The 21,980-nt window shown below is 43.0% G+C and overlaps 1 protein-coding gene across 3 annotated transcripts in view; it reads right to left on the bottom strand.

Annotated features, from left to right (window-relative positions):
• Positions 1 to 21,980, bottom strand: part of Osbpl11 (oxysterol binding protein like 11) — a 66,243-nt gene that overhangs the window by 34,053 nt on the left and 10,210 nt on the right. For 2 of the 3 annotated variants that reach the window (XM_028752264.1, XM_028752266.1), the window contains exons 2-5: positions 17,751 to 17,819; positions 9,395 to 9,570; positions 8,227 to 8,306; positions 4,539 to 4,715 (exon numbers count right to left, since the gene is read on the bottom strand). In XM_028752264.1, coding sequence (XP_028608097.1) covers positions 4,539 to 4,715; positions 8,227 to 8,306; positions 9,395 to 9,570; positions 17,751 to 17,819 — 502 coding nt within the window. The remainder of the gene's footprint in view (positions 1 to 4,538; positions 4,716 to 8,226; positions 8,307 to 9,394; positions 9,571 to 17,750; positions 17,820 to 21,980) is intronic. The other variant, XM_028752265.1, reaches the window with a different exon arrangement.

Raw genomic sequence — 21,980 nt, forward strand, 5'->3', positions numbered from 1 at the left:
GTGGTGGAGGTGACAGTGGTGGAGGTGACGGTGGTGGAGGTGACGGTGGTGGAGGTGACAGTGGTGGAGGTGACAGTGGTGGAGGTGACAGTGGTGGAGGTGACAGTGGTGGAGGTGGTGGTGGTGACAGTAATGATGAGGACAAAGGTGGGTGGAGAGATGGCTCAGTGGCTAAAAGCACTTGTTAATAATCTTCCAAAGGACCCAGGTTTGGTTCCCAGAACCCATAATAAGCAACTTCAAACTACTTACAGGTGAATCTGACATTTCATGGCTTCCAAGGGCACCCACACATGTAACACTAACACACACACACACACACACACACACACACTAAACATAAATCTTAAAAAAGGGGGGGAGCTGGAGAAATGGCTTGGCAGTTAAGGGCACTTTCTGCCCTGGCAGAGGACCTGCATTTGGTTCCCAGCATTCTAGTGGTGGCTCAGAATCATCCACAACTCTAATTCCAAGAGATTCAATCCTCTCTTCTGCCCTCTGTAGCACCAGGCATACATGTGGTATACTTACGCACATGCAGGCAAACCATTCATTTACATAAATTTTTTAAAAAATCTTATAAAAGCATTGAGATGGATCCGTAGTTACAATCACACATGGCTTTTCTATAGGCTATGAGTTCAATGCCAGCATCAAGTCAGGTGGCTCACAGTCACCTGTAAGTCCAGCTCCAGGGACTCTTGACAGCTCTGGCCTCTGAAGGTACCCACAAACATGTGACACACATTTCTACAGACACACACACTCACAAACTTAGAAAGAGAGGAGAATTGTTGGATTAATCTATGTCGGTAATCTGGCAGCAACGCCTGTAATCACAGCACTTGGGAGCTTAGGGCATGAGGACTGTCTCAAGTTCAAGGTCACCAAGGCTACAGACTGACTGACTTCAAGGCCAACCTCGACTATTTGGCGAAACCCTGCATCTAAGAATTGCCACCTATGAAGGGACACTAGCCCACTTGAGCATGAGACTCTGGTAGGCCTTGTCTCTCCCGATTCCCTCTGCTTTGCTAAATAAAAACCTTTAGGTTTAGGAATATAATCCAAGGTCCAATCCTATTTGGCCACTTCCTCTCTCTAAGGCTGACTACCAAGGTCCAACTATGGAAGTACTGAAGCCCAGCAATCAAATGTCCCCCTTGGAGTACCTAATTAACATGACCAATTAAAATTGAACACCTCACCTTAACACAGGGTGTGTGTTAGCTAACTGTGATAGAAAACTGCCATCTTCCCACAGGCCATGTCTGTCTCCTCCCTGTCCAGAGGCAGTCCTTAGTCCCATTCCAAGACAAATATCCCTATGCACTCTCCTTTGTCTTTTTCCCCTTCTCTCTCTTCCTCTATTCTCCTGTCTTTGTCTCTTATCCCTACCTCTGGGACAAATCTCCTTTGTGCAGAGAACTTGATCTTGGGGTGTCCTGAGCTGAGACAGATCCTTTCAATCTGTCTGTCACCCTCCTGCCCTGCCAAACATCACAAATAGCAGAGTATAAAATTAACATAAAAATCGGTAATTTTATATACAAATCATGAGCTCACTAACAAATCATAAAAACAATCATGTTCATAATACTAATCACAGGGATGGGGCTGAACTGGGTAGAAGTGCATTTGTTCAGCATATGGAAGACAATGGCCTCAGATACCCCATTTTGTGGGGAAAAAAAATTAAACTGTCATTTTTCATTGAGGTAGAAAAGGAAGAGATGGGCCGGGCGGTGGTGGCGCACGCCTTTAATCCCAGCACTTGGGAGGCAGAGGCAGGCGGATTTCTGAGTTCGAGAGTTCGAGGCTAGCCTGGTCTACAGAGTGAGTTCCAGGACAGCCAGGACTACACAGAGAAACCCTGTCTCGAAAAACAAAAACAAAAACAAAAAAAAAAAGAAAAGGAAGAGATGCTTCCTCAGTGCTAGGAAGCACTGCTTGGCCTTGTCAGTGTGGGGTGGCTGTCCTGCCCAGCATCACCATCACCACATCTGAGGTTCCCTTTAAGATCATGCTAAGACTGGAACCACACAGAAATAGCTCCTGAAGCATGGCTGAGAGCTGCAAGTCATTCTTAGAGGTCATGCTACAATCTGTTAATATCTGCTACTTGTAACATGGTTTTCAGAATAAACCTTGGTATTTGTTATTGTAAGATTAAAGTCAGGTACTTAAGAAACTTAAATGCCTAAATGATAAACAATTTAAAGTGGCCTTTTTTTTTGCAATAGGTCTATGTAGCCCAGGCCTGCCTCTGCCTCTTGGGTGCTGGCATTAAAGGCACGTGCCGCCACACTCAGCTCTTAGTCCCCTACTGCTGGCAGCTGACTTGAGAGCATTTGATTGGCAGGTTCACACACTAACAGCTTATGATTACGGTAATGAGCATTTCAACAGTTAGCAGCAGTCTTAGCCTTAAGATTTTTTTACAACTTTTGTCACATAAATTTTTAATTTAATATTCAAGAACTAAAAGCTGAGTTTTGGATTTTGAGTGTGTGGATTTTGATTATTTGTATAAACTGATGCCTTTAACAAGGGGTTGTAAAAATATTTATAATATTTGTTTGTGTGTGTGTGAGCATATATATAATCAAACATGTGTGAATATAATGTGCCACAGCACATGTGGGCAATTAGAGCACAACTTGTGGGAATCAGTTCTCTTCTTCCACCACGTAGGTTCTGGGGATCAAGCTCTGGTCATCAGATTGCTGGGCAAGCACCTCTGAGCCATCTCTCAGACCTTCAAATAAACTGAAGGGGGCGTATTTATGTATTTACTCGGGGAGGCAAAGTCTTACTATATAGCCCTGGGTGACCTGGAATTTACTCTGTAGACCAGGCTGAGCTGAAACTCAGATCTGCCTGACTCCATCTCCCAAGAGCTTGGACTAAAGACTGCCACACCTGGCCTAAATTTTAATTTAAAAAATGTACTTAGTGAAGCTAACTATCAGGAAGAGTGGTTTAAAAAGAAGAGAAGGATTTACATACTGCTCCTTATGAAAAGGACGCCGCATAGCCTGTTTATGTAGTGGACTAGAATCACAGCAGTCGTCCTTGACTCAAGGCCTATCGCTTCACCTCTCCAAGCTTCAAGCTCTTTACCCACAGGACACAGGACAGTGCGTCCTGACAGAGGGCATGCTCTCCCAGCCTCCTGCTCTGAACACCTGAGGCATTTACAGTACTATCTCCACAACCCACTTCTTAGCCACCGAGGAGCTCTACTAAAGTTAGCTCAGCAAGCAATACTTGAAATAGTCAACCCAACAAACTGCACCCTTGAGTAACTAGAATTCAAAAGAGAAAAGTCATGAGATAAGGCAGTATCACAATTAACTCTACCTTTGTATGTCATAAATTTTTATGTGTCAGTCAGCTTGTCTGGTCTCTGCAGCTTGAGCTCAGGGACTAGTGTGTACTAGCCTGTCCGTATTCTGTATACCGCTGAGCTCGCACCTTCTGCTCTCTATATAGCATTTGTTGTTTTCTAGTTAGGCCGAATATTCGTCTCACTAGGTTTAATGTTTCCTCTGATTACATTTTGAGACAGGATATCATTCTGTAGCCTACTGTAGAATTATTTTTTTTTTTGGGGGGTGTTGCTATACTCCCTTTTGCTCCTAAATATCTACAGGGTATTTCTGCACCACTGTAACATGTTTAGCTCCTGAATAAATGGCACAGAGACACTAGATTTTATATACAAGCTGGTGGCACTATGTTTTGCAGATTCTGATCTATTCTAGCCTGGCTGTTAATAACAAATAAATGCTTGACTCTTGCCAATTTGTCCCACCTAGGCTGATTTTCTTGTAGCTCTCTGTCCTCAGGGGAAACTTCTCTTGGCCATGTGCTCATGGTCCATCCTGCCTAATGGCGACCTCCTTCTTCCTCTCCTTTCTTCCTCCTCCTCCTCTCCACTCGGGGTCTCTTTGAGCCCCCTCACTTGATCACCAGTCCCTCCTTCCTATCCTATCTGCCTAGGCATAGGCTTCAGCCTTTGATTAACCAATCAGAGATTATTGGGGAACATTCTTTAAAGTACACTGGTCAATATAACACCCATGTCCAGACTGCAACCTGAATTCAGAACTCAGTATCTGAATACACAGCACATGAAGATTAACTACAGCAGTAACTCACACTGGCAAGTATCCTTCCTTGGCATTCCAAGTGCTATGAGATTACAGGTATAGTCTACCATGCCCACATTAATGACTCTTTTGATCATAAATTTATTTTACAATGAAGGAACCAGTGGTTTTTATGGAGAACAAAAAGATATGGATTTTTGAAAAGAACTAAAAAAATATATAGATTCTGGAAAAATGACAGTATCCCCACATAAAGTTGTAAGACATGAAGAATTTAGAATATCAATCTTACTGTCTTATCACATATCCTAGAAGAATGAATAAGAAACCCTGAAGGGCCCTTAAGACACAAACAGAACTTCCAAGGCTGTGAGAACCAGGCACACTGCTGTTCTGAGTACCTGGCCTCCGAGACATACTTACTTCTCTGACCTCCACCAGATGGTCTGGATGCAAGTGAGCTCTTTTGTTCACTGATTGCAGTTTGGAATGTCCAACATTAAAAAAAGAAATGGCATTCTGACTTGGTCTCCTCTGGGATATAGGAGAATTACCACTAGATGCAAGCGAGAAGCTCCGAGACTTCAAGGGAGGATTATTCTGTCAGAAAAAGAAAACAATTTCTCTTGTGCTTTTTACAATTTTGGCTCTCTTGCCATCAAATTACCATATACTTCAGGCTTTATACATCTACAATTTTGAGAATATAGAATAACATCAGATTTGACTTATGCAAATTTCTGAAGATTAGTATTTTTCCTATTCAAAGATTAAAAGTTGAAATTTCCAGTTTATCATTCTGAAAGAATTTTTATGTATTTTTTGAAAGTCTATTAGAATAACACTCTTCTCATTTCCTATTTTAAACACTGAAACACAAATCAACACAATAAGGAATATACATGTTGTGTATGCAACAATATGTCACATCTCCTAAAGAAAACGCCAGGTATCCTTTGGAACAGTCTGGTACTTTCTGGTACTTTCATTGTCACCCACTAGCAGTTTGCACCACAAATAACATTACGTTGTTTTTCTTGCAGACTAGGCCTCAGACCTAAACACAATGTTTTGTTTGCAGTATTCTGAGAAAGGGTCTAGCCCAGACTAGCATCAAACTCACAATCCTGTTTTAGCCTCCAAAATGTTATTATTACAGGTCCACTATTCCCAGACCTAAGTCATAAAAAAAAAAAAGTGGGGAAAATATTAGGAAGAAAAAAAACTAGAAGACAAAATATGGTCAAAAAATTGTTATCCTCTGACATGAAATCCTTTAAATGAGCTACTAATGTACCGCTTTTGAGACATCTCCAAATTTCAACAACTTAGTCCCGCCGGGCAGTGGTGGCACACACCTTTAATCCCAGCACTTGGGAGGCAGAGGCAGGCGGATTTCTGAGTTCGAGGCTAGCCTGGTCTACAGGGTGAGTTCAGGACAGCCAGAACTACACAGAGAAACCCTGTCTCAAAAACAAAAACAAAAAAACAAAAAACAAAAACAAAAAAACAAAAAACAAAAACAATTTAGTCCCTCCTTCTCATCTTAAAATAAAACAAAAGCACTCAAAAGAGCCAAGCACAGTAAACAAACAAACAAAACACTTCCATAAAAGGACATAATTATTGGGCTGGTGAGATGACTCAGTGAATAGAAGTATTTACTGCAGAGCATGACAGCCTGAATCCAGTCCCTGGGACCCATGCTGAAGGAGAGACCTGTTCCTAATGACTCTGCTGGCCTCCATGCACAGCGTGGGAGGGATGCACTGCACTCACATGTACACACACTAAGAATAATCAAGAATATTTTTAAAGATATTCAAATTAATAACCAACAAGCACATAGGAAGGTATCCAGCGTGATCAGTCATTTGAGAAATAAGAAGATGGCATGATGTGGAGTGTCTACAGTTCCAGCACTTGGGAGACAGAGACTGGTGGACCTCAGCTCAGTGGCCTACCAGACAAGCCAAATTAGCGAGCTCCAGGCCCAGTTCAAGAGCCTGTCTTAAAAAATAAGGTAGGGAGTGACTGAGGAAGACACTCCGTGTTGACCTATGGACTCCACATGCACATACACCCATGTACAGACACATAGACATGAATTGCCATATGACCCAGAGAGTCTACTCCTACATACATACATACTTCCAAGAAATCAAAGGAGGGGCTGGCAAGATGGCTCAGTTGGTAAAGTGCTTGCCACAAAGACCTGAGGATCTGAATTTGATCCTCGGCACCCATGTTAAACAGGCAGGCATAGTGGTGTGAGTCTTTAATCCCAGATCTGGGGAGGTGAACGAAGTTGGATCCCTGTGGCTCACTGGTCAGTTAGTTTAGTCAAAGTAGTGAGCTCCAGGTTCACTGAGACCTGTTTCAAAAAAGAAAAGGTGGAAAGTGATTGAAGAAGATACCTGGCTTTGAACTCTGGCCTCCACATGTATGCATACACGCACATACACACACCCCTAAAGTAATATGTCCACCCAGAAACGTAAACCCAAATATTCGTAGTTCACCTCATTCACAGCATCTATCGAATAAAAACACTAAGCCAAATAAGGAGACTCACACCTGTAATCCTGTCACTTAGGAGGCTGAGGCAAGAAGAGTAAGAAAACCGCCTGAGTGTGGGGACTAGAATTCAGATCCCCTGCACCTACATCAACAGTTAGGCTTGGTGGAACATTCTGAAACCTTAATGTTGGGAAAGAGGAAGCAGGTGGATCCCTGGAGCTTACTGGTTAGCTCGGCTACTGAAACCATAGAGCTGTTCCAGGCCAAGACAGAAGAAGTAAAGAGAGACTGAGGAAGCTAAACATGTAGCGACACCACATAACACACGTGTGCACTCACGTACTCACAAACATACACACAAGGCTGAGACAGGAGGAGTGCTGGGGTTGGCAGAATGCTTGTCTATCATGTAAAAGTCCTGGATTTGACTTCATCCATGACCTGGATATCATATAAACCCAATATGGCAGAACATGCTTACACTCCTAGTATTGAAAGAGAAGCAGGAAAAACAGATGTTCAGGTCAACATGAGATACATGAAAACCTATCTCAAAAAAACAAAAAAAAAAAAAAAACAAAAAAAACAACGTTAAGACAGGAAGATTGCCAAGAGGAGCATTGCCAAGATTTTAAGGTTTAAGGCCAACCTGGGCTACAGTAAGTTCTAGGCCAGTCTGAATTAGAGTGAGACCCTGTCTCAAAAAATAAATTGAAAGAAAGTATATTAGAAAGAAAGAGAACAGCTGGGCTGGCGTGGTGGCTTACATCGATAACTCCAACACTTGTTGGAAAGCTGAGGCGGTTTACAAAGCCAACCACGAGCAGCATAAGTAGAGAGGGTTTGACGGAGAACTGTTTGTTATGTGTAAGTGGACATGAACCTTGGAGGGAAAAAAGCTGGCACAATAAATCACATTCATAAGTCCTCACAAACAAGAGCATAGATTAACTGCACCCTCAGGGTTTAGGAAGGAGAGACCAGAAGTAGTTGTTAATTATGTGGGGTTGTCTAGAGGTTGACAGGAACATTCTGTAGTTACATGGGTGCCATGTAACTACAATCTCTCTCTTTTTTTTTTTTTTTAAAGATTTATTTATTTCATGTATGTGAGCACACTGTCGCTGTCTTCAGACACACCAGAAGAGAGCATCGGATCCCATTACAGATGGTTGTGAGCCACCATGTGGTTGCTGGTAATTGAACTCTGGTACTGTGAAAGAGCAGTCAGCGCTCTTAGCCTCTGAGCCATCTCTCCAGCCCAAGGTTGTACAATCTTATAACTACACTAACACCATAGGATTATACTTTATAGTGTATCAATTTTATAATGTGTGAACGGTATTTTGATGTATTTTTAAACAATCTTTTTTTTGTACACATATGCACATATGGACATCACCAGCATACATGGGAAAACAAGGACAGTTCTCGAGAGACGGTTCCTGTCAACCATGTGGGTCCAGAGATGAAACTGAGTTGTCAAGCCTGGCGGCAACCACTCTACCTCACTGGTCTATTACCTACATCTAGTAACATAAAGCCCCTATTTCCTGTTCTATATATTGATACTGTGCACAAACCCAGGTACCTTTCCAATAGCCTCCGTGTGGTGCTGGGTACATATCTGAAGTCTGCTCACCCAATGCTGCCGCTCTTTAGCATCTGTGGCTGATAAAAAGAATACAAATGTTACTTATTTTTATAATTATTTGGGGAACACAATTAATTGTCCACAGCACAGAGGGTGGATGAGTAAAAAGCAAAGGGCAGCGCTACCTTCCTTACAGAAGACGTCACTGACCAGGAAGACTAAAGGGTCGCCCTTGCTAGAGGTGCACGAATCCCATTTAGCCGGGTAATATACATTAGGCAATATACATCCTAAGTTCCTCCCGGTGGTATGCCCAGATTTGTTTCTGTTTATTTACTTCTTTTTGTTTTTCAAGACAGGGTTTCTCTGTGTAGCCCTGGCTGTCCTAGAACTCAGTCTCAGATGCAGAGATCTGCCTGCCTCTATCTCCCAAGTGCTGAGATTTAAGTTGTGTGATACCACTACCAGCTGATATGTCCTTATTTAAATAAACAATCTTGATTAAGAATCTAAAATATTGCCGGGCAGTGGTGGCGCACGCCTTTAATCCCAGCACTTGGGAGGCAGAGGCAGGCGGATTTCTGAGTTCGAGGCCAGCCTGGTCTACAGAGTGAGTTCCAGGACAGTCCGGGCTACACAGAGAAACCCTGTCTCGAAAAAAACAAAACAAACAAACAAACAAACAAACAAAAAGATTGAGCAAATCTATGGTCATATCACCCTGAACATGCCTGATTTTATTAAAAAACCAGTATTAAAACTCAAACCCAAACATAGTAAGTTATAATTTATCTTAATAAATATGGACAGTTTAACACATCCAATTGTAGTTATTAGTCACTAAAAGATGTCAAAAGGACAATGGGAAAATAGAAAAATTCTCTGTGGCAGACATAAAGCAGTAATATTTAAATGTCTAGATCTTACAGTTATCACTAATCAAGGTTTTATTTATAAAATAAATCAGTCTTATAAGGCCCAATACTAAACAGACTCATTCACTGGCCAACTTAAAAACCATTATTAAAGGAGATTTAGAAAATCTGTCAGAGCAGTTCTAAGACTGCCTTGTGGTGTGTCATCAGTGACAATGGTTCCTCAGCCCAGGCCTGAAAGCAGCAGAGCAGAGCAGCTTCTGCTGAGGAGACCCCAGGTCTTGGCCTACCTCTGAGTTTATACTGCTCGCCACTGGCAGCATTCACGGTGAAGGTGTGTGAGTCCTCATCGCTGGGTGAGATCACAGCCCCCGCAAGCTGCAAAGTCCCTCTGGGTTTCTGATTTCTAGACTGTTCATTCACAAAGTACTCCAGTAGCCCAGCTTCATTGTTTAAAACAAAAAACCTGCAATGATGTTAAGAAAGTTGTGATTTTTAAACCTTTGCCCTACCTAAAGCATACAAACTTCAAACAAAACAAAACAAAATTTAAAAAAAAAAACCAAAAACTAAAACTAAAGCATATCAACAAGTACCAGAAACACTACACCAAATTTCCTAGAACAAAAATTACTGTAAAACTGAATATATTTAATAAAAGGCCCAAGCTGCAGAGCTGAAGGAGAATCATTTATTTTAAAATTTTTTTGTGGTCCTGGAGATCAAATCCAGGGCCTCATACACCCTAGGCAGACACTCCACTGAAACCCCATCTCTAGCCCCAGAAGTGCTTCTCAGGGAAGAACACAGCAAGTACAGAAAGAGACAAGGCACAGCCCTCCTTTAGAGGAACGTCTCTCCTTGATAAACTGCAGTCAAGGGCACTAAGAATTACAAAATATGAACAAAATGACAAAATATGAACTCTAGGCTGGCAGAATAACAGGTAAGAAATGAGTATAGGAGTGGCAGAGATGTGGTTAAGAGCACATACTGCTCTTGCAAAGATATGAGTTTGGTTCCTAACACCCTTTTGTGGTTTCTATAGGTACCACCTATGTACCCCCTCCCCACAGAGAGAGAGAGGGGGGGGGAGGGAGGGAGGAAGAGGAATAATATATCTTAAAAAAAAATAAGCCTCAGTAATCAAAGAGATAACTAAGATCTAAGATGTAACCAGGGAAATATACACTGGGAATAATCTCACAGCAGAAGGATGTTGTGACTGTACCTTTAGATAGGTCACAAGTGACTTGCCCTGTTTAAAAATGAAAAGACTGCAACTAGAGACACAGAAACCCAGGGAACTTGAGATTAAATGATGAAATACTGATATACCTTGGCAAAGAATTTGATGGAACACTGGTGGACTTTGGAAAAGCATTTGATGTTCTGATTCAATTATAGACTGGCTAGTTTAGGATGTACCAGTTCAGATCCCAATTTAAGTAGCATAACAGATCTTTTCTTTAAAAGTTACAAAAAAGTTTTAATTTCTCAAAGTTTATGCTTGGGTTTCTGGAAGGTGTTTTGGCATTCTACAGAAAAGCCAAGTTCATAACAGAACCTGGTGTAGCGTGTGAGCCAGTTCAAGAGTCAGGAAGATGTTTACTGTCTCAAATGACATAGAAATGATCATATCAAAGGAGTCAGAGAGAATGGAATCAGCCTTGTGTTGATGATAAAAAAATAAGAAGGTTAAAACTCCCTAAGTAGAGGTATAGAACACAGACTCACCCCCTCTTTGCCTAAAGTTTTTTATTGTTGTTTTAAGGCAGGGTATCTACACAACCCTAGTCGTCCTAACATAGACCAAGCTGGCTTTCTTTCAACAGATAGAGATCTACCTACCTCTGCCTCCTGGGAGCTTGGATTAAAGGCGTGTGCTATCATACACAGCTCCCTCCTAATTTGGCTTTGTTGTTGTTTGTTTTTCTGTGACAAGGTTTCATATATCCCAGGCAATCCCCAAATTCTCTATGTAGTCAAGGATAACTTTAAATTATGATCTCCTTGTCTCTAGCTCCAGAGCGCTGGGCTTCCCAGGTATACCACACACCTTAGTGCGGCTCTGAGGCCTCAGTGCAGAGCCTCATGCATGCTAGGCAAGTATTCTACAGACTGAGCTCTAGTCAGTCATAGTTTCATCATTGTAAAACTCACATTTCATTAATTATTGGTGGAGTGAGTTAAAGACTTTTTCATGTGTTTGCTAAACATTATAAACTACCAATCACATATTTGCTCATTTTTAAGAGTTTTTCAGAGATTTAAAGGGATTATTAGAAATAACATAAAGCAGCCGTGGGTCCACATGCCTCCACATTCCGCCCCACTGCCACTGGGCTCAGCAGCTAGGGCAGCGAGCTCAGGCAGCTTGACTGCACTTATCCTCCCCGGTCCCCATCATCTAGTGTTGGACTTCAGGGAACCATGAGACCTCTCTCCTGGGATGGAAAGACGAAGTCTAAGATGGGGGGGAGCCAAAGTTTAGATTTCCTGACTTCTAGGCCTCCTGTCACTGCTGGCAAACCACACAGCGAAGTTGGGCTCACAGCAAGACGTGGATGGGGGCTCCCAAAATCCTGGACATCTAAGCATCACTGAGTCCCAAGGAGTTGGGAGGGCAGTTGGGGGCCCGCAGGCTGAGAATGGTGTCTAAGCCACAGGAAAACGGGAGCTCAGCTCAGCTTATCGGCGATTGTCCTTAGCTTGGTGGAAGTTGTCTGGAGGTTCTCCTGAAGTGCAGAGAGGCCTTCTATGGGAGGCTTAGGTTGAGGCTCTGCAGGCAAAGGCCTTCTCCGTGCACTCCCATGGCAGTTCTTGATGAAAGAGACAATCCATGTTTATCCATACCATTTATTGACTCTTCATTGTGGAAAATGGATATATATCAACTTCCCAGAGTCAACCAGAGATTAAATACCTTTTGCAGGAAGGAATGTCTGGGAAGGGGAGCTATTGGCTAAACCCTCAAGGTGTCTAGGTACCTCATTAGCATGGAGAACTCTATTCTGGGCCTACATGACAACAAGTCACGTTCCTTCTGTGGGAAGTGTGGCACATATTCCAGGAATCTGGCAGGGAGTAGGGAGCTGCCTAAGTCTCAGGTGTGTACCTGAGTTTCTGGGGACTCAGACCTGCTCTACAAGTCTCCTGGCAAGGTCTCACTGGCAGCCAATGATATGACCTTAAGTTTCTCTTAAGGATAGCCCTGGCTATCCTGGAACTCACTCTGTAGACTAGGCTGGCCTCGAACTCAGAAATCCGCCTGCCTCTGCCTCCCAAGTGCTGGGATTAAAGACATGCGCCACCACCGCCCGGCTGACCTTAAGTTTCTAAAACTGTCTTTATAAAATGTCTATATGAGTCTTCCATTCAAAAAAAAGGAGGGGGGCCTCCTTGGCCAACCAGAAGCTTACCCCTGCCCATGCTCATGCTGCCCAGGCCAACCAGCAACACTAGGAAGAAACAATATGTGACCAGAAGCTGTGGAGAGAGGTGAAACTGGAGTCATCAGGGTAATGACAGGTGTGAGAGAGCTGAGGTCAACAATGGAACATGTCATTGCCCAGTGGAGTCACAAGGTGGTGGTGTACAGCAGTAGCCTAGAGCTTGCATAGTAGACTTCAGGTCCTGAACACAGTGCCTTGGCCAGCGATGATAGAGGCCCGGATAGGGGCCTTCATGGACTAGACCTCCTCAAAGGACCACTGTGGTCCATGGCATCACTGAGGCCCATGTGTAGGTCAGCAGTCCTGAGGCAGCCGGGGTCCGAGCTGATGTCTGTGGGCTGTGCTGCAGTTGAGGTGTTACTGATTTGAGTGGCTTGCACTGAAGCCATGGTGATGTAGGGGCCCATGCTATCACCAAGGACCATGTCTAGATCTGTGGTCCTACTAAGGCCGGGATCTGTGCTGATGTCTGTGGTCTCTGTTACCACTGAAAGCCAAGAAGATATCTGTGGTCTGTGCTACAGCCTGAGACCATGCTGATGTGTACCAGTTGTGTTGTCTCTGGGGGCCATGTTGGTGTGAATGGCCTGCACTACCACTGGAGACCATGTTTGATGTCTTGTGGTCAGGGCCTCTGAGGACCTTGTCTGGGGTCCTACTGCAGACAAGGCCCATGTTCATGGTCAGAGCTGTCACCAGAAACTATGTGGAAGCCCATCCCATTTGTGTTCCTGCTGACTGTAAAGAGCCAGGACACGCTGGGAGTGACACTGATAACTGCAGATGCACAGGCCCCACCCCCCAAAAAGTAACAGTCTAAACAGAAAGCCATCGAAGAGAACTCTTAAAAGTGTGATAAGGAGGCTGAAGGTAGCTCTCCACAATTGATGGCTCTGGTGTGGGTTCAGGAAGAAAAGGACTCAGCTCTATTTGAGAGGCAGGTCACTGAGAGTTTGACCACGCTCCATGAGTATATAGGTAACACAAATTGGACTTGAGTTTTTTGTTGTTTGTTTTGGGTTTGTTCTGTTGCTTTGTTAGTGGTGTAATGAGAGAAGTGGGGAGACAGACATGGAAGGACTGGAAGACAGTGTAATCGGGCATAGGATTGAAATTCCCAAAGAATCAATAGAAATATTATCTTGAAAAAAAAAAATCATCCAAGTCAAAAGTGGTGGTTCTCGACTATAATCCTAGCATTTAGAAGGCAGAGGCAGGATTCCAAGGATTTAAGGTCTGTCTAAGATAAAACTGAGATAAAACTTCAAAATTAAAAATAGACAAAAGCTTGAGAGAGCTCAGTGAGGAGCTTCTTTAGCACACGCAAGGCCTGTGGTTCAAGGTCCCAGTAGCAGGAGGAAAAAGAAGTGTGTAGACTAGAGAAAGACAGCCCACACAGTGAGAAGGAAGCCATCTTCTTCAAAGGTTCTACACTCTTCATCTAGGTGTGTCCTAGCAGGTTGGCCTAAACAATAAACTAGAAAGATATGAGTAAGTGTTTTACACATCAGGAATTTTAACATTCAGCACAAACCTCCACAACAGAAAATTCACCTTTTTTGTTAAAGGGAAATACTGCAAGGTGTTGTGGGTTTTATTTGTTTGCCTTTGCAACTGTAGGAGGGCAAAGACTGCCAGTCTGAAGAAATAACTAACCTTGGGCTTCAAGAGCATCCACAATTTAATCATCACCACATATAACTGCATTCTGACTCTCAAGTACAGAAACAAACACTAGTGACGGTTCTGAACAGTAGACAATTCCATGCTCTTCTGACCTTCTAGAGGCTCTCAGAGTCTACATGCACAGACTCCTAAGACACCTTCGAGGACTAGAGTCAAAACTGAAAGGAAGTGGAGTCAGGAAAACTCTATTGCAGAACAAGCCATTCTTTAGGGGTGGGATGGAGGTGGGGAAAGAGTACACCAGGCTCACTCCTCACTGGCCTCAGACTCACTACATAGCTGTGGACAGTTTGAACACCTGATCCTCCACCTCTGTCCTGAGTACTGCAATTACAGACATATAGCACCATGCCCACCTCAAGTGACTAACTGTTAGGTGTAAACTGTTTGCAGGCTAGAGACAACCTTGAGTATCGTTTCTCAGGAATGGTATCTACCTTCTTTTTGAGAAAGAATCTCAAAATGGACTGGAACTGTCCATTTTGAATGGCTTGACAATTTGCCCAGTGATGGTATTACAAGTATGTGCCATCATGCCTGACTTTTTAACATAGGCTTTGGGGATCAGACTTGGGACCTCAAGCCTATGTGGCAAGTGATTTACCAACTGGGCCATCTTTTTTTTGTATTACACACAATTATGTATTTAGTGTATACAGGAGTATGCCACGATGCATTTGTGGATATCAGAAGACAGCTTGCAGAAGTCTTTTTCTTCCCGCCATGAGGGTGCTGGAGATAGAAATCCTCACTCCCTGAGACATCTTGCTGGCCTGTCAGCTGGGCTATCTTACCAGTCATCAAGCATTTCTTTCTAGAACACTCTCAATGCTAGGTATCTCCAGCATCCTCAAAGCTGCTTTTAGTCAAAATAGAGATGACTTGCAGGGAAGGAACTGCCTTGAACAGATGGCAAAGGTCCAATGCTTCTGTCCCTTAGGCTTCTTTTTGCAATGCACAGAAGAGGTAGCTTGGCAAGCCACAGAGCTCCCTAAGCCTCTGGCTTCTCCACAGTCTTAATCCCTCTGTTCCCATCTCAGCCTTCAATCTCTCCATCCCACACTCAAGAGCTAATGTGTTCAAGCAGTGCTTCACGACCTCCAACTCAGTGGTCAGAAATGGAATGTGAAGGCGGTTTTGTTCTTTTTAAAAAATGTTTTTGTCCTTATTTGTATGATTTGTGTGTATGTCTGGTGGGAGGGTGGGAATGCATATGCCATGGCTTCTTTAAAAAAAAAAAAAAATCCTATTTTCTATGGGCATTTCTTCTATTCTTTACAGTGTATGAAAAACATTCTTTCAAAAAGAAAGAAATTCTTTCATGTATCACTTCTGGTTGTGTTGTTTTGAGGTAGGAAGAAAAACACAATTCGTGTTAACCCATCATGGTTAGAAGCAGCAGAATCTCCAAACACATGCAAATTATAAATAGCATAGTACATGGTTTTGTGAAAATAATCTGTCTATAAAAATAGACTTTAGATTCAAAATTGGTTGCTTATGAATTTCGGTTTTATTACTTTAAAGAATAATTAACGGCTGGGGAGATGGTTCAGTGGGTAGGAGCATGAGCTTACAAGCACGAGGACCTGAGTCCCTATCACCCACATAAAAGAGTCTGGCATGGATGTGCACGTCTGTATCCCCTGCACTGAGAGGTGGAAACAGGAGGACCCCGAGAGGTGAGTGAGATGCAGAGGAATCAGAACTCTTGTGCACACACATTTGCTGGTCGGAAGAAAAAGGTAGAAACATGCACAAGGGCACATGTCCACAGTCCTAGCTACTCCAGATACTAAGGCCAGAAGAATCATTGGGGTTCAAGAGCTTGTTCTCAACCTGGGCCACATAGAAAGAGCTCACTTATTTATTAATATTTTTTAAATTTAGTTTTTTGATACAGGGTTTCTTTATGTAGCCTGGCTGTCCTGGACTCACTACATAGACCAGGTTGGCCTCAAACTCAGAGATCTGCCTGCCTCTACCTCCCAAGTGTTGGGATTAAAGTTGTGTGCCACCATGCCTAACAGCAGTTCACTTCTTTCTTTTTTTTTTCTTTTTTTTTTTTTTGAGACAGGGTTTCTCTGTGCATCTCTGGCTGTCCTGGAATTTACTCTGTAGACCAGGCTGGCCTTGAACTCAGAAATCCGCCTGCCTCTGCCTCCCAAGTGCTAGGATTAAAGGCGTGCACCACCACTACCCAGCAGTTCATTTCTTTTAAACCAAACCAAACCAAAACACTGCACAGTCTATTAGTTCTACTTCCTGGAATGGCCACAAAAATGTAGACTTGAACAGATATTGGCACAACATTCACAGCAAAGCCTTTACAACTGACAAAGGAAGAAACAACCCAAATGTCCATCACTATATGGATGGATAAATAAGGTTTTACACACACACACACACACACACACACACACATCTAACAATCAACCAATCCATCAATGTAATTTTAAAAAATGGACCAAACAATGGCTCAGAGGATGAAGGAATGTTGCCAGATCTGAAGACGGTTGAATCCCTAGGAAGCACAGGATGGAAACAGAACTGACTCTGATCTCCACACTGCCTGTGACACTCAGGCACACAGAGGGTACCCCTGTATACCTCCACATATATAAATATAAAAGGAAGTGAGGAAGAAACACCAGAGAGCTAGGTGGTATGGCACATGACTTTTAATTCCAGCACACAGGAGACAAAGAGAGGCAGATCTCTGAGTTCTAGGAAAACCAAGGCTACACAGAGAAATCCTGTCTTGAAAAACAAAGCAAACAAAACACCTCCCACGAAAGTTGTGATACAAATCTAGAACACATGAATCTGAACACTATGCAGAGTCACAAAAGGTCACACATTGTATGCTGCCTGGGCACGAGGCAGGAGGAGGGGTAAAATCCAGAGACTGAAACAGAAGGAGGCTGTGAAGGAGGCTAGTATACAAAAGGTATGGAGTTTCAGGAAGATGAGGAAGGTTCTGGAGATCGGCAGTTCGGACAGTTGTACAAAATGGTGACCACATTTGATTACACTGAGTTAGATGATTTAAATCTTATTATTTAATGTTGATTTAAAAAGCAAGACACTAATACCCTTGCCCTGCAACCGTTAAGTCTACAGTGTACTTAACATAGCTGGCTTCCCTACTCACCAACTGCCTATGTGGCTGTGGGCTGCTTATTTAACCTCCAAGGCCACAGCTTGAGTCTCAAGCATAAACGCCCATTTTCCCCACTAAGAGCCTCACCTCTGCACACAGTAATAGTACATGACAGGTGCACACACCGCTCCATTCCTAATGTCAGTGCTGAGATTTAGAGGTTGCCACTGGGACATATGCCAATCCTCCATCTCCCACCTCTAAGGAGAAAGCCTTCCAATTTGTAGGAGAGATGCGGTAAATCCTCCTCTAAAAGTTTCCTTCCCAGTTATGTACTGATAACAGCATATAACACAATCAGTTCCCAACCTCTTAAGAGACATCATAGGACAGTCAGCTTACCTGTACTGCCACCCGGTGACAAGGTTGGTGTACTTCATTAAATAGCCATTAACACTCTCCATGTGATCACTGTTTCAAAAAGAACAGAGCTGAAGTTAGTGGAAATATGAGGAAAACAACAAAAACAAACTCAGACAACTATACAGTTTTGAAGACAGCTGCAGATTCCGGGTGGTGGTGGTGCCCGCCTTTAATCCCAGCACTTGGGAGGCAGAGGCAGGTGGATTTCTGAGTTCGAGGCCAGCCTGGTCTACAGAGTGAGTTCCAGGACAGCCAGGGCTATACAGAGAAACCTTGTCTTGAAAAACCAAAAAAAAGGGCTGGAGAGATGGCTCAGTGGTTAAGAGCACTGACTGCACTTCCAGAGGTCCTGAGTTCAAATCCCAGCAACCACATGGTGGCTCACAACCATCTGTAATGAGATCTGATGCCCTCTTCTGGTGTGTCTGAAGACAGCTACAGTGTATTCTTATATAATAAATAAATAAATCTTTAAAAAAACAAAAACAAACAAACAAAAAAAGTAAACAGCTGAAGAGACACTAACTCATTAAATTTTCCAGGCATGGTCATGACTGCCTTTAGTCTCTGCCCTCAGGAAGCAGAGGCAAGAAGAATGTCTGTATGTTGGATCGAAGCCAGCCTGGTCTACATATTGAATCCCAGGCCAGCCAGGGATACAGAGAAACCATTTTGTATCCAAAGACCAAAAACGGAAGGAAGGAAGGAAGGAAGGAAGGAAGGAAGGAAGGAAGGAAGGAAGGAAGGAAGGAAGGAAGGAAGGAAGGGGAGGGAAGGAAAGAAGGAAGTCATGTGAATATAACACCGCATAAATATAAACACAAATACACTGTGAATGTTCTATTTAAAACAACTCCCCAAAATGATTTCCTTTCTTTTTTTTTTTTTTTCTTTTTCTTTTTTTTCAAGACAGGGTTTCTCTGTATAGCCCTGGCTGTCTTGGAACTCACTCTGTAGACCAGGCTGGCCTTGAACTCAGAAATCCGCCTGTCTCTGCCTCCCAAGTTCTGGGATTAAAGGCGTGCGCCACCACTGCCTGGCCTAAAATGATTTCCTAAAAAGTCTTTCTCTGCTTTGGGTACTCAACATACAGTCTTGCTTTCCCTAAACCGTTTCTGTCCATGAGACTTACTCTTTGTCCAGTCCCATAGCCCCATAACCTGAGTGCTGTACTCGCCATTAACCCTGCAAAGGCCCAGGCAGAACACAATAGAAATTATTTCCTCAAAGGATCAAGGTGTCCATAATTCACCATTTGGAAAGTCACTTCTTAGTCTGTGTTCTCCACACCAAGTGTTGTCTCTGGAAGGTGTCCTCCTGCCTGTGGCATGTCATAAAGGCACTAAAGCCCAGTATGTCCTACAAGAACTAGACTTCTAGGGTTATCTGCCTGTGGATTATGGGGAGAAACTTTCCTAAAATCTTGTCATACTCACTACCCTTTAGAAAAGCATAGACATGTTAAAGCCATCAAAGAGGGTTGGAAGAGATGGTCAGTGGGCAAAGGGCCTGCTGTGCAAGTATGAGGACCTGAGTTCAGATCCTTAGCTGACATTAAAGAAAAAAAATCGCAATCACATGCCTTTAATCCCAGTGCTGGAAAGAAATGGGAAGATCCCAGGCCTCACTGGCCAGACAGCCCAGCCAACTGGTGAGCTCCAGGTTCAGTGAGTCCATCCCAGAAATGAGGAAAAGGGCTGGAGACGTGGCTCAGTAGGGCACTGGCCAACAAATCTGATGATAGGACTTCCAGCTAGGAGCCTACACTTTAGAAGTTAACAGGTCACTCCTGCAAGTTGTCCTCTGACTTCCACACACATGCATGGCACATACTCATGCTTGTGCATGTGTACACAGACACATTAGATAAATGTAAATATATATGTGTGTGTATGTGTGTGTGTGTGTGTAAAAGAAAAAGGTGGACAGTGATAGAGGAAGTCATCTGACACTGACCTTCACACACCCACATGGGAGCACCTGCATACCCACCCCATCACACACATACACACCAAAAATCAATTAAAGCAAGCAATTAAAAACTTCATCATCCCCAGGCAGTGGTGGCACATGTCTTTAATCCCAGTACTTGGAAGGCAGAGGCAGGTGGATTTCTGAGTTCGAGGCCAGCCTGGTCTACAGAGAAAGTTCCAGGACAGCCTGGGCTACACAGAGAAACCCTGTCTCAAAAAGGAAAAAACAAACAACCCCCCCCCCCCAAAAAAAAAAACTGCATCATCTTCATTAACTCTATTCAGTCACCACTTTTCCTTTCTTACTAATCGTATTCTACATCTGCAAGTTACTGTACCAGTCATTTAATAGCTAACAGTGAAATTTTAAATATATAATTTTAATAGTATTATCTACAAAAATAATTCACTTGTGAATGGTTCCTCAGAAGTCACAATACAGTCATTTGTGTTCTAATGTTATCAATACTTTATTGGTGAATACATATAAAAAAGTTAACTTTTAAATAAGGCATACTAGGATACACTTGTGAACCCTATACTCAAGAGGCAATAGAAATCAGGAGTTCAAAGCCATGATCAGCTACCAGGCCAGAGATAAATAAAACTACAGTCTCAAAAAAACGTTTAACTTTCTCATAAAAATTACAAGAAAGATGTTGATGCCGATTAACTTAATAACAGCATAAATCCAGTCTCATAAGACGCAGATCCAAGCTGGTGGCAACCTGCCAGAAATCCCAGTTTAAGGCAGGAACATGAGTTCAATGAGTTCAAGCCCAACCTTGGCTACATAAAGAGACCCTGTCTCAAAACAGCAACAGAAGAAAGAACAAGACTCAAACATTAAGTGTAGGCTACTGCTTGTTTTGATATATAAAACACCAGCCCCCAATTATACAGAAACAACTTGCGCACTACGACCATTCTTTGGCACAGACAATGGCAGGCTCTCTTTCATCTCTTTCCCTTTCTTCCCCAAGTGGGAAGACTGTGCCACCTGGTGGCCATGAGAAGATGCTGGAGACTTGATGTTTTGCTTTTGTAGCTGTAGGTATGCTGTAGCCTAGACTGGTTTCAAAGTCACTATTCAACCAAGGACGACCTTAGACTCCTGCTGGCCCTGCCTCTGTCCTGCCAATGCTGGGACGAGAGGCATGCAGCACATCTCTGCCCTGGACCCGAACATCTCTCTGTTCACCCCCTATCTCCTTATAAAAGCTAGCATCCCCTAGTCTAAATATCCCAAGTCCTAATTCCCACATACATACATCAAAATCTGAAAGCTCTCAGCCTGAAACATTGCTGACCAAGTTTCTGATGGAAGGCTGTGACTGCCTGTGTGTGACCCTCTAGCATTCAATGCTTCACTCCTTAGAAGTATGTACATTTTTGCAGATCTTAATGAACCTTTTAGTATTAAGACAATCTGGTTGCTAATTAAGGAAAACATTATATACCTCATTTTATCTTGCTATTTCATGTTCTATGAATCAGGTGATTAAAAACAAGCCAATCAAAATTAAGCTATGAAGAAGTTATCTTCAGTAACACCATTGCTCACAAATTGGATGTATTTCTGATTTTTCAAAGTATCATTTCCTTGGAATTAGTCCTGGAAGCTGTCTAGGAAAACAGCTGGAGAAGGGGCTGGAGAGATGGCTTGCTGGTTGAGAACACATACTGCTCTTCCAGAGGCCCTGAGTGCTCTGCCTAGCACCCATGTTGGGTGGGTCACAACTGACAGTATCTGCCCAATGGTATTAATACGTGGAGTTTGACACTCCTAGAAAACGATTGTTTCAATTCCCAATCTCCATTATTACTATATACTTAATTCTTTTTGTTTAAGACAGTCTTGCTACACACACACACACACACACACAGACACACACCCCTAACTGCCCTGAACTTCTCAAGCCTATCCCTCCTGCTTCAACTCCCTAAGGGATAGCGTCACAGGTGTTAGGCTCCAACCGTTAACCTTTATCAGACTTAAGTTACATAAAATGTTTAAAATCAAACTTGCTTTTAAACACTTTCAGATCCTTCAGTTAAGAACAAATGATTTCGCCGGGCAATGGTGGCGCACGCCTTTAATCCCAGCACTTGGGAGGCAGAGGCAGGGGGATCTCTGAGTTCGAGAGTTTGAGGCTAGCCTGGTCTACAGAGTGAGTTCCAGGACAGCCAGGGCTACACACAGAGAAACCCTGTCTCGAAAAAACAAAACAAAAAC

Source organism: Grammomys surdaster, unplaced genomic scaffold, assembly GCF_004785775.1.
Source record: "Grammomys surdaster isolate TR1022 unplaced genomic scaffold, NIH_TR_1.0 125889, whole genome shotgun sequence".
In the NCBI taxonomy this organism is placed as follows: Eukaryota; Metazoa; Chordata; class Mammalia; order Rodentia; family Muridae; genus Grammomys; species Grammomys surdaster.